We start from the raw sequence: 12,687 nt of genomic DNA, 5'->3' as shown, positions 1-12,687 counted from the left end.
CTTTCTTTTTGATATTTTTTCGATTTTTTTTCTTTTAATCTATCTTTTTCATATCTGCAAGTCATAAATAATAAAAATATCAACTTTTATCCTTTAAGCCAAACATAACTACTAAATAAATATTTTTAAAGATATTTTAATATATTTTATTATAAAAAATAACTCATATTTAACAATTATCAATAATCAAATCAAAATACAGCTCAAGATTTCTGAACATCGTTTTACATAGAAATGTCAATATTCAAAATGAAGAACGTTGGTGGTGGGAAGAGGATAAAATAATTTATACAAAATTAAAGAGATACATGACATAGATTGTAATGATTGGATACACCTTTTTACGAATATCTTATTTCTCTATCTCTCTATTTATTATGCAATGAATAATAGTTTGGTTTAAATTAATTAAATTCCAATTGTATTAATTAAATCAATTTAATTTAATTTTAACTTGTATAAGACAAAAGAATTACATGAAATTAAAATAATCACATTTGAACATATAAATATTGGTAGCGTATCATCACTATTATGATACATTTTACTTTTCTTCAAAGTGTAAACATAAAAATCATTTTTGGTATAAAAAGCATTAACATTTTTTCATGATATCAACTATGTTAAATCGTAGTTGATCTATACTCATAATTTTGAACTCAATTAATTCAAATTTATGATGAAAATGAATTTGATTCATTTCAAAAATTTAAATTTAAACTATTTTGCTTATTAGAAGTAATTAGTTTTAAAATATAAAAATGAATCATAAGTTAAAATTCCATTAAATTGTAATTAATAGTGAAACTAATAAAATAAAGTAAAATAATATAATATATAATAACAATATAGATAATAATAATTTATAGATAAATTTTAATTTTAGTTCACCAATTATTTATGACTTTCGTCCTCCAATGTTTTTTTATTTTTGATATCTCTAGTTTAAAAAATACATAATTTCGATTCAATATTCAATTTTACATATATTTTTATATTTTAATTAATTAAATTATTTTTATAATATTTTAAATGAATATGTTAGATTTAGTATTTAATTAATAAACCAAAATAAAAGAAATAAATATATGAAAAATTAAGGGTTGAATAAAAATTGTGAATTTTTTTAAATACAATAATCAAAATCATGAAAAAAGATGACCAAAATCATGAATCTTAATCAGAATAAAATTACAATTTAGATTAATTTATAATTTATTATAAAAATATTTTCAATTATCGATCAATATATATGTGTCATTACCATATTCATTTTCTTCCTCTAAAACATTAAGATTTTGATATAATGATTATAAGAAATTGGAAAAACCACAATTACAACATATTATCATTAAAATTATATGATATATATATAAAATAAAGACCACGCAGGATTCCTTTGGAGCTGGTTTTCTGGGTCTTGAATTTTCTGTGGTTTTTTCAAGTAGCCGTTGATGACATCAACAAAAATATGCCAAAAATTTTAATTAATCACGCACACAAACAACATTATAAAAGATTGCATAATTTAAATTATATAAACAATTAAACACCTAATTTAAATAAGTTAATTATAATGACAATAAATAGAAATAAAACTTTTTAATTTTTTTTTAATATATAATATTCATGTTTTCTATTAATGTTGAAGGTAAGTCAAAAAAATTTCATGGAAATTTGATTTTATGAAGTACATGAGATCCAGTTTAGGAACTATTTCATATCAGAAATTATTATAGATTCATGTTCTCAACTAGTACTTCAACTCCATGATTTTTATGATACATAAAAAATATACAAGATACATAAAAAATATAAATTCAATTGGATCTAGCAATAGTGGTACGCTGTTTTGTTCCCTTTTTTTTTTTTTTATCATGAAGCCTTAGCATTTGTATTTTATTTGTAACTTCACATGCTTCAAATTTCGTTTCCTATTATAAGTTTGCTTTTTTTTTTTCAAAGAAGAATAAATAAGTAGTTTAATAATTACGCAGAGTTAAGTTAGATATTTATGAATCATATAATTTTTATTTTATTTATATTAAAATAATATGATGTTAATACTTTGAATAATTATTATCTATTGGTTGATATCTCACATGACTATATAAATATATTCATTTTTATCTATTATCATTTATCAAAAGTATATGAGTTGTAATTTCTTATATCCAAACAATTTGTCCATATAGGTGGCTGCAAGAAGCTACCGTTAATTTAATTTCAACATTGGCCAGCTCAAGTGTGCTACAGGATAATGCATGTAGGCTCACATGCACATATAGACTTAAGTAAGTCAATTAGTCATTTTTAAGTTCCTCCTTAAAGCCTGCTTCTAAACAGTAATTCTATTTGAATTAAATGAGCAAGTTTTTTGTTTTTTAATTTCAGAGTGGTTAATGAATTTAATCAATTTGCACTATTAGAAAATTAATTTTTTACGATACTGAATCTAAGACGGTTCTACAGAACTGCCTTAGAATGCCACGTGGTGGCATTTTTGTAATTAACAGAATATTTTTTTTTACGTCACAGAATCTAAGGCAGTTCCTTACGACCGTCTTAGAATGCCACCTAGTGGCAATTTTGTAATAACGTGGAATGTGTTATCGATGTTCACTGAATAAAATACAAAACCTAGCTATTGAAACGCGTGCGCGCCCGAAAAGCTTCAATCTTGCCTCTCAGCCTGTGTCTCGCATCTCGTTGTCCGTCGTGCGTGTCTATTGCGCGTGTTACCAGCAGTCATCCCTTGCTTGAGTTCGTGTGCTTCCAACAGTCATCCCTGTCTAGTTCGACGTGGTGTGGCTGGGTTTTTTGGTGGTCTGAGTTCGCGCGGTAGCAGGAGTCATCCCTTGCCTCCTACAGTCCCTTGTTCGACCACAGGTAACGAAATGTGTTTACAATCACTTGTTTGCCCAAACCCTGTTTGCACACAAATAATTTTTAGTGTTTGGGTTGAATGTTAGGGCTAGGGTTTAGGCATATTCAAAATTTCTTAAAAGGGTTGTACAAAGTTAGTCTGAGGTTATTAGTACCATGAAGAAGGTATGAAAGAAGGGTTTTGAATGGCTTTGACTGAATTGCATTTACTTTTCAATCTCCTGCAGCCCAATAGTTACTGAGGACGAAAAGGTTGTAGAAATTGCTTACTTTAAGGTAACCTCGATATCTTGGCTTTATTTTCCCAATTTCAGCTTGAAATTTTTACTCAATAAATTAATTGAGAAATCAACTCATATCCTTCGGGCATCCTTCTTAATGAAACCATGAAATAGTTGTTGTTCCTGAACTGAAAGCCAACTTTAAATTAGTGAAACACAAAAAAAAAGACTGACCTCAAGATTTAAGAACATTTACAAAATAAATCACCAGCAAGGTCCACATTTTTGTGAATTATGAGTTTGTTCGTTTTGGACTGTAACAACCTTTATCGTTCAATTTTTTTTCTTTTTGTAAAGGCATCCGTTGACCATGTGCCACTAACAAAAGTAAATTAGATTTGGATTCGATTTGCAGGCTCAACATGGAAGCACAAGTTTGATAACACAATGGGTGTACTTCACTTCAGTTTCAAACAAAGTTAGTGGGTGCAACACTAATAATATTCTCTCTCGTCGCACTAGAAGCTCCTGCAATACTTCGTTCCTAAGGTACACTTGGGTTGTCAAAAATTTCTTTTCTTTGGCTTCTCAAAAGAAGAGTTAATTATTAGTTGATATAATTGGGGTTTCACGTTTATACTTTATATATAATAATTGGAGTTAATTAAATTGAACACAGGCACAATCAAATGAACTTTATTTGTAAACAGAATAGATGAATTCTTTTGTGTCTTAGAAACATTAATAGAAAAGAATATGGTACCAACTTTGCCCTCCTTTTTGGACAGTTCATATGCTGTTCAATTTTTGAAATTTAAATGAACTTCACTCACACTTTATCACACATAACTAGCAAATACAAAGAGACCAACTTTAGAGAGAGAGAGCTTACAGAATGCAAATAGAAATTTGCCATAGCCTTTCCTTTGGTAAGGTGGTAGGGTGAGGATACATGCCAAATTGTAAGATTCCTTAGAATGTTTTTCCTTTATCATCAAAAAGTAAACAAAATCAATAAGATTATCCATAACATAAAGAAACTAATGAACAAATAAGAATTCTAATAAATAAAAAAGTTGGAAAGTTAAATATGTCAAAATTATAACAAAGTTCATTTTTCATAAAACAACTAAAATTAAGGTCTGTCAAAGAACATCATAAACTTAGCTCCCCAAAATAGAACTTCATAATTATATTATTAATGGTCCTGCTTGCTAATTCAGAGGCAGTTTTGGTGGGCCATTTAGATCAGAAACAAACGTTAAATGGGCATATTAGCAGTAAAATATAAAAATCTGAAATATCTCATGTCAAAGCAAAATAATGACAACACTGCAATATTTTATCTTGGAGACATCCTCGATCATCACATTCACACAAAACATAGAACAGAAACAGGTCTACATCATAATAGAGGGTCTTGTGATCAAGAAATAACTTAGCCAAATAACAAAAGTTCTGCCCATAAACCTTGTTCTTTTTGCCATCGACCTGTTACCAGATATAGCAATAATTATAAGTAATCACATTATGATAGTAATCAATCATTAATAACAAAAAAATGTATATATAACTCTTGCCACTTGCAACTGTCATAACACAACGTTCTCAAAATTCATTCATTTTATAAATTGAAATAATTTCCAATATTTGAGATTTGTAGCTACTTATCGTTGACTTCCATTAGATAATTTAATTAAAAAAATTGTCTAAATCTTTTAGAAAAAGATAAAGAATTTTTTTAAAAAATCATTACAGAGCTGATGCTCATCAAGCAATAGTTGAAGCCAGGGAAATTAGGGCAAGGGAGATCAATGGCTTTAAAAAAGAACTCTATTACAATTGAAGGAGGATAATTAATCCTTCAAAAAAAAAAAAAAACAGAGTACAAAACACAAAAATGCAGAATAGCAGCACAATGTTTGTACATTTTTTTTATCAGCAGCACAATCTTTGTACATGTCAGACAGAAACAGAAACATCCTTCAAGCACCCATTAATATCATAAGTAGCAAAGTTTTAAATTGTGGTTGTGGATGTTTCATGCACTGAGATTCAGATTGCAATCACTATGGTTTGAATTTTCACAAGTTAGCACATCATATTCAAATCATATATATTATTTTACAAGATATTGTAACAATTTATTAAGAAAAATACTATGAAATTCAAAATTCATTTTGAAATCGAGAAATTGAACATAATGGAAGCGGGGTACTGATGACAAAAAAAATACTGACAAAAAATGTACCTCAAACATTGACAGTGTACCACTTCTGTATATTTCATCACCAGGGGGATGCTTAAGATCACATTTCCTCTGCATGAATAGGAAGCAAATGTTAGTACAAGGGTCTAAATTGGTGCTTAGTGATTCGCATTGGGTATAAAAAACTGACATCTTTTTTCAATGGTACATATGGAGGGTTTGGTCCTTTCTCATATGCATTCCCCCCCCCCCCCCCCCCCCCCCCCAAAAATCCTTTATATTAGTTAATACTATTTTTTAATTCGCTTTTATGCTGACTTACTTTTTTATTTTCATCTACATATAGTGCAGAAGTGGCCATGGAAGCTGCAATAGCAGGTGGCATTTCAGTTGTGAGTATACTTTTGATGTTCTTTTATTTTGAGTCATATGTCTATAACTCAGGACATTTTATATGGCCTGTTTTGTCTAATTTTTAAAATTGGTCCTACTAGTTAATTACTTTAAATGCTTTTTGGGCCATATATATGTTAATGGTGTGCTTCTCATCATCTATTTTCTTTTTAGTTAATATAACATTGTGTATTATCTTCTTACTTCTTTAGTTATTTTTGAAATCTTCTGTTTACCATAATCCATATGCTTTTGTGGGTTGCATTTTTAATTGATTATATAATAGTTGAAATTGTAATTATATTCTTGTTTTATGCAGCATGTTCCCTCAACTCATGAGACTTATTCACAATTAACCATTATGCTGGAGATGTAAGCTTGAGAATTTGTATTGTATTACATAGGTTCAAAATATTTTGTTGAATTTCATTATATGTACTGTATTACATATAAGCAACGTAGCTTCTTGTACTAATTTAACCTGAGTTTATAAATTTCCAAAAAGTAAAAAAAAAAATCCATATGCTACATCGGTTCAATTATAAACGATGTAAAAAATATCATCATTCTACATCGGTTAGGTGATAAACGATGTAAAAACTCTTCAAATTCTACATCGGTTGATTGAAGACCGATGTAGAAACCTTTCCATTTGTGTCCATTCTACATCAGTTTAGTGATAAACGATATAGAAAATCTCCTCATACTACATCAGTTTGACGATAAACGATGTAAAAACCTTTCATTTTCTGCATCGGTTGATTGATAACCGATGTAGCCACGTTACCATATCTAGTCATTCTACATCGGTTGAATTATAATCGATATAATAACCTTTCATTTTCTACATCGGTTATCAGTCAACCGATGTAGAAACCTACCCATTCAACATCATTTTCAGCCTTAGAACCGCTATAGAGACCTACCCATTCTACATCGGTTGTAGCTATACAACCGATGTAGAAAAGCCGCCCTTCAAAGACGGTCATAAAACCGATGTTGTGATTCAATGACCCCGGTTTACCACCACGCGTCATAACCGATGTAGAAAGGCCGTTAGAACCGATGTAGAAGGCCTTTTTGAATCTGACTTTTGAATTAAATGAGTGATTTTGGAAGTCAATGGGTGTGGTTTTGTTTTAATTGGATTGGATGACTTGTGATTTGTGAAGAACCACTTGGTGTTGGGGTTTTGGAATAAGGTTGTGCTTGTATGTGTGGTTTATAATGAAATTCACTAGAAAATCTTCATTCACTTATTTCATTTTCATTTTAGTGAGATGAGATTTAGTTGCAAATATAACGACCCATAATCCAATTTTCTTGGAAACTATTTCTTGACAATAATTCTGGGATCTATTTTGGTGTATGTTGTGTTAAGTTTTAACCACACTAAACTTTTTTGTGTTTGTGCCGCTCACGTACTGCAGTTGCTCCTCAGGAACGATTGAAAATTTTGTTGCATATTAGTTTATTTAGTGATTTAGATCTACATAGATTTGTTGAATTTAGAGGTAGGGTGGGATTAAAAGGAAGATAAAACAAAATATTTTGGATAGAATTTAGAAAGAGAGAATGCTTAATTATTCAAGAGAAAATGTAGTCAATAGGTTCTACATAAAATACAATGAAACAGTAAAAGGTCTAAAATATATGATATTCTAAGACGGTTGTTATAATAACCGTCTTAAAATATATGTTTTCTAAGACAATTATTAGATAAAAATCGTCTTAAAAAATATACATTCTAAGACGGTCATTATATTATTATAACAATTATCTTAATATCATCGATTTTTCTATGACGATTTTTCGTAAAACTGTCGTTGATGGTGTTATCTTTCGATGACACCGGCTATAAAGATGATTTGGAACCATCGTTGAAAACCATTTTTAATCGTCATTAAATGACTTTTTTATAGTTGTGAGTATAAAAAGTGAATTTTGGAAAAAAGAAAAACAAAAGTCTCATTCTTTATTGTGAATACTCAAATCTGAAATATACAAATAAATTATTTATTATTATAAAAAATATGAATTAATTGGACAACTAAAGGGGAATTTGAAATTAATTTACCTAATTATTTAGGCATTCATTTATAATGTTATCTATTAATATATGACTGAATTGCAAAATATATTTATCAATCACAATGCTATTAGAAATGTTATTTGTATAATAAATTTACAACAATATTTTTTGTGTTAATTTTTCTTGTACACATTATTTATTGCATGTTATAAAATAACATAAAAGTAGTATTGTATAAATAGTTGAAAAAATTATTGTGTGTGCATTACATTTCTTAAAAAAACAGAAATGTTGAAGAATGCGAAAAAGAATTTCATAAAAGAATATGATTGGTGTTTTAAGTTTCTCTATCCTATCAATTAAGCCAAACTCTTATCATGATTTGTGAATGATATTTTTTTGTTGGTTAATATCTCTTTTTGTGCAATTACTTACTAAAATTATTTTACAAATAGTATTTCGGTTAAAAAAAGATATATTATTTTTATAATAATATTTTTTTCTCTATTATATCAACTACCTTATTGCATATTTTTTTATATCTTTTTTAAAAAATTGTCTTCAAAGAACCAGTTTTTAAGAGTAATAATTTTTGCACATCTTATTATCTTAAACTCTTAATTAAAAATATGAAGAATTCGTTACTCCGAGTGATAATTTTTATACATTTTATTTTCTTAAACCCTTAATTAAAAATATCAATAAATTATTGATTCAAGTGATATTAGACTTAATCTTTTTAATTAAAAAACACAATTAAAAATGATTGTTTTCTTTTATTTTTTTATTGTAATCACAATATTCACATTCTCATCTATTTTTATATTTTTCTCTTTTTTATGTCTTCAATAGATTTTTGAAGTTTTTAATCTGAGTCCTCAAAATGAGATCTGAAATTATGATTATTAACTGGTCTTAACCTTTATTTTTGGCACAGCATTAGCACCATCCTCACCTCATGCAGCCCTGAGCACTGCACAGGTGAGGGACCAAACCAACTACCTCCTCAGCCCCCAGTCCTCTTCTCTCCTATTTCCCATATTTTATTTGCCAATCACACACTAACCCCTAAGAGAGAGAGACACAGATACTCTCTGAACACTAATAAAGAGAGAGAGAGAGAGGCTGGTACTTCCCAAAAGAAAAGCTCAACCTCCCTCGTAGTAGCTTTCATTTGAAGAAACTACATAACTCTCTCTACACCTTTTTTTACCTTATTGTTCTCTCTCTCTCTTCTTCCCTTTTATTTACATTGCTTATTCTTCTTCTTGTTGCTCACTAACTAACACCAACTTCACAAGAAAAGACTTAACCATGGATTTTGACCTCGAAAACCCTCTTGGAAACTTCCACGACCTTCCTTGTGACGCTGTCCCTTCCCTCTTCCTCATCGAATCCGACCACATCCCTCCACCCAACTACTGTCAGAGTTTCAAGGCCAGCGACTTCGACATCTCTGTAAGAAGAGACGTTGTCTCTTTGATCTCGCAGGTAATTCAGCAACACCAACCACAATTCACTTTTTTCTGAGAAAGACAATTTTGTTGTCTCAAAATCTTGTCTTTTTTGTCTTTCGTGGCTTGCTTGTTTCGTTTCTCTTCAGTTGTCCTGCACCTTCGATCCGGTTCTTCCTTACTTAGCTATTAACTACTTGGATCGCTTCCTCGCTCACCAAGGAATATTGGTAAGTTACCAAACCAAACAACTTGTTCATAATTTTTCTCCACTTGGTTTATACTTAGCAGTTAGCACCATTTTTTGGAAAAAAAATCGCGATTTTGACTGCAACATCAAGGTTTTTAGAGTTTTTCTGATTGCAATGTAGTTGCAATCGTGGTCACATTTGTCTATATTTTGATTAATTTTCCTTAATATGAAGGATTGCTACGAAATTGCGACTGAAACTGCAATTTATAACCTTGTTTAGTATTGTTATCTAAAGAATATTAACCAAACAATTAGAATATGCTTCCTCAAGATCTAACTGAAAATGGGTATGAGCAACAGCAACCAAAGCCATGGGCAAACAAGCTCCTTGCAATCTCTTGCTTTTCTCTAGCTGCCAAGATGTTGAAAACAGAGTACTCTGCCACTGATGTCCAGGTAAAGTGTTTGTGCCTTCTAAGTAATCAATTTGCCTGAATTGAAATTTGAAACCAAAGTTTTTGTAAGAGGGATTGGTATTCATTTGAACTAGTATTACTTGTGACTAGGTTCTTATGAATCATGGTGATGGGGGTGCCATTTTTGAGGCACAGACAATTCAAAGAATGGAAGGCATTGTCTTGGGGGCTCTACAATGGCGAATGCGTTCGATCACCCCCTTCTCTTTCATTCCCTTCTTCGTCAACTTGTTCAGGCTTAAAGACCCTGCATTGAGGCAGGTTCTGAAGGATGGAGCATCAGAAATCATACTCAAGTCACAAAGAGGTAGTGTAAACATAATTAATGCTTAATTGACTTTAACATTGGAAATAAGATGAGTTAATTTGATTGCTAATATAGAATTACAGTTAAATAATATTTTTTTACTTTATTTTTTTTTCAGAGATAAAGGTCTTGGAATTCAAGCCATCTACAGTTGCTGCGTCAGCCCTTCTGTATGCTTCACATGAGTTGTTTCCCTTTCAATATCCGTGCTTCTTAAGAGCAATATCCGATTGTTCATATATTAATAAGGTACATAAATTCTTTCATTTTTTTTTCTTTTTTGTTATCCAACACGTATGAATTACTATCTCGTGTAAAATGAGTGGTAAGAAAAAAACGAGTTCTTTATTTTTAGTTTTTTACTATTACTATTATTGTTATTATTACATGGATATGGATAATAGAGGGTACGATAATTTTACTGCAGGAAACTGTGGTGCAATGTTATAATGTGATACACGACATAACCAGGGAGGAGTACGAATCAGTGTTGAATATAAATTCAACTTCAGACACACCGGTTAATGTGTTAGACGAACATTTTCTGAGTTTGGAAAGTGAAAAAACCAACGGAACCAACGTTGTGACACAAGAGCAGGATTTCAAAAGAAGGAAAACCACCGATTATGGCAACAATCGCACGGTCCCGTTTTCACATTTTCATCAATGCTGAAAGTACCACAACAAGACCACATTTAATCATATCATCTGGTCCATCCACGAGCGATTAATATCATATTTTAGTGGTTTAACCAAAAAATATAAATAATGTGGAAAACAAATGAGAACATAGTAATAGGAAGAGAGATAGTGATGGACTCAGTATGAGAAGAGAGGAGAAGAGAATTCGATCAATTTTTAGTTAGTGGACAAAATCACTGTAACGTGATCCTTGTACGGCCTTCATTAAATCTGTTGGGTGTGTCGAGGAGCATGGAAGATAAGATGGGATTTTTTTTTTTTTTTTTGGGTTTCCTAAGAGAGCAAACAAAAAGACAAAACGTGACTTTGAATTGTAGGATTGAGTGTTTTTTTTTTTGGTTGGTTGTTTTGTAGTCAAGTGTGGTTCTGTCTCTTAGCTTCTGGCAAAGGAATAATCACAATAGTAATAGTGAAGCAGCCAATTTTCTTGGAAAATAAAATATAGTACTTTTATGTATTGACATTAGACACCCATGTATATTGTTCATGTTGCTTCTTTCTTAAGTGAGTTCAGGTCTGCGCAAACCAAGAATAGCGAAATCCCCTTATAAACTTGCATAAATACCATTTTTTTTTAACTAGAGATGGTAATAAATGCATACTATTTCGTCTGAGTTATTAGCTGTAAATATGTTGAGGCAAAAAACCGTTATGGTAGTAATTGAGCATCTAAGAAGTAGAGTGTCCCCAATCTCTATGTGAGTGTCTCCAATGTCTATAATCCCGGTTAATTTTTACAGTACTTAACAATAATCAAGCTTTATCATTTTTTCTCTCGTAAATTAAAGAAGATTTAACGGTATTACAATGCTAATTTTACAGAGTAATTTAATCATAAATTATTATGAACACGACTTCTAAGATAATTTTGTTAAAGTCAATAAATTTATTATAAATGATAATATAAATATCATGATGGTATAAAATTATTTTATATTATTATTACATGATCTTTTTTTCATTAAAAATATCATAAATATGCCACATGATGATCAATTGAAACCATACAATATATTTTGGACCACATAATAATTTCTCATATAATATATGTATTTATCTTTTTTATTTTTTTACTTCTTTCATCTATCAACTTGAAAATACTCAAGTTTTATTAATTCTTTATCGTAAATTAAAAAAAATCATGTACATGCTGCGTGAAGGTCGATCAGAATTATATACACATGCACATGATACTTTGGACTAAATAATAATTTCTTGTGTGCATCTATCTTTTTATAATCTTCTTTCATCTATCTGTCAAGTTCTTTAATCTTTATTTAAGTCATCAATATGGTTACAGAACTCGTGAGCGTCTAATTTGTGAGAAATTAGTGAACGAGTGTTATTTTAATTTATTTGAATCGTTGAAAGGTCCCAAATACTCACTTCTTTATCAAAGATATTTGTTTGGACCCATTTTTGAGATCTCTGTTGTTGTACCTGGGAATGGATTGCAACTTCTCAGAGGGAATAGGGACCACCGTGGGTTTGTTTTCTTTTAAAAATAATAATAGTCTTACTCTTTGCTCTTTTATAAAGTTTTTTTTCTCTGTTTTTATGATCCTCCTCCTCATGCAACTAATAACGTTTTTCAGTGTTTATTATAATGGCGACATGAGTGGCGTTTTCAGTCGCAGATGGTCACTTACGTTACATAGCAGCAGCATTTTCAATTCTAATGATAAAAAATTTAAAACTAAACTTAAACCTGCCACTGAAGATTCCTGTTACTGTTGAGGTACGTGCTTTTTTGGTGTAGATAGAACATATGTAGCGGGGATTCGGGTAAAGTATATCACCAACCGTTATTTTGT

General features: G+C 30.2%; 2 protein-coding genes across 2 annotated transcripts; one reads left to right on the top strand and one right to left on the bottom strand.

Moving 5' to 3' along the window:
• Positions 1 to 3,239: 3,239 nt before the first annotated feature.
• Positions 3,240 to 9,057, bottom strand: LOC121173169 (putative MYST-like histone acetyltransferase 1). Its single transcript, XM_041007248.1, has 7 exons — positions 9,050 to 9,057; positions 8,955 to 8,981; positions 5,359 to 5,425; positions 4,460 to 4,598; positions 4,000 to 4,119; positions 3,871 to 3,903; positions 3,240 to 3,295 (listed from the first exon to the last, which is right to left on the bottom strand). Exons 1-7 carry the CDS (start codon positions 9,055 to 9,057, stop codon positions 3,240 to 3,242), a joined length of 450 nt encoding a protein of 149 aa, XP_040863182.1.
• LOC100811659 (putative cyclin-D6-1) lies at positions 8,724 to 11,334 on the top strand. The gene is made up of 6 exons (XM_003540285.4): positions 8,724 to 9,232; positions 9,345 to 9,425; positions 9,749 to 9,844; positions 9,955 to 10,171; positions 10,290 to 10,420; positions 10,599 to 11,334. The coding sequence occupies exons 1-6, from the start codon at positions 9,056 to 9,058 to the stop codon at positions 10,842 to 10,844; spliced, it is 948 nt and encodes a 315-aa protein (XP_003540333.1). The 5' UTR covers positions 8,724 to 9,055; the 3' UTR covers positions 10,845 to 11,334.
• The last annotated feature ends 1,353 nt before the right edge of the window (positions 11,335 to 12,687 follow it).

The sequence above is a fragment of the Glycine max genome, chromosome 12, assembly GCF_000004515.6.
Source record: "Glycine max cultivar Williams 82 chromosome 12, Glycine_max_v4.0, whole genome shotgun sequence".
Lineage (NCBI taxonomy): Eukaryota > Viridiplantae > Streptophyta > Magnoliopsida > Fabales > Fabaceae > Glycine > Glycine max.
Note: the sequence above shows the minus strand (reverse complement) of the source record. Positions and strands in the feature narration are given on the sequence as shown.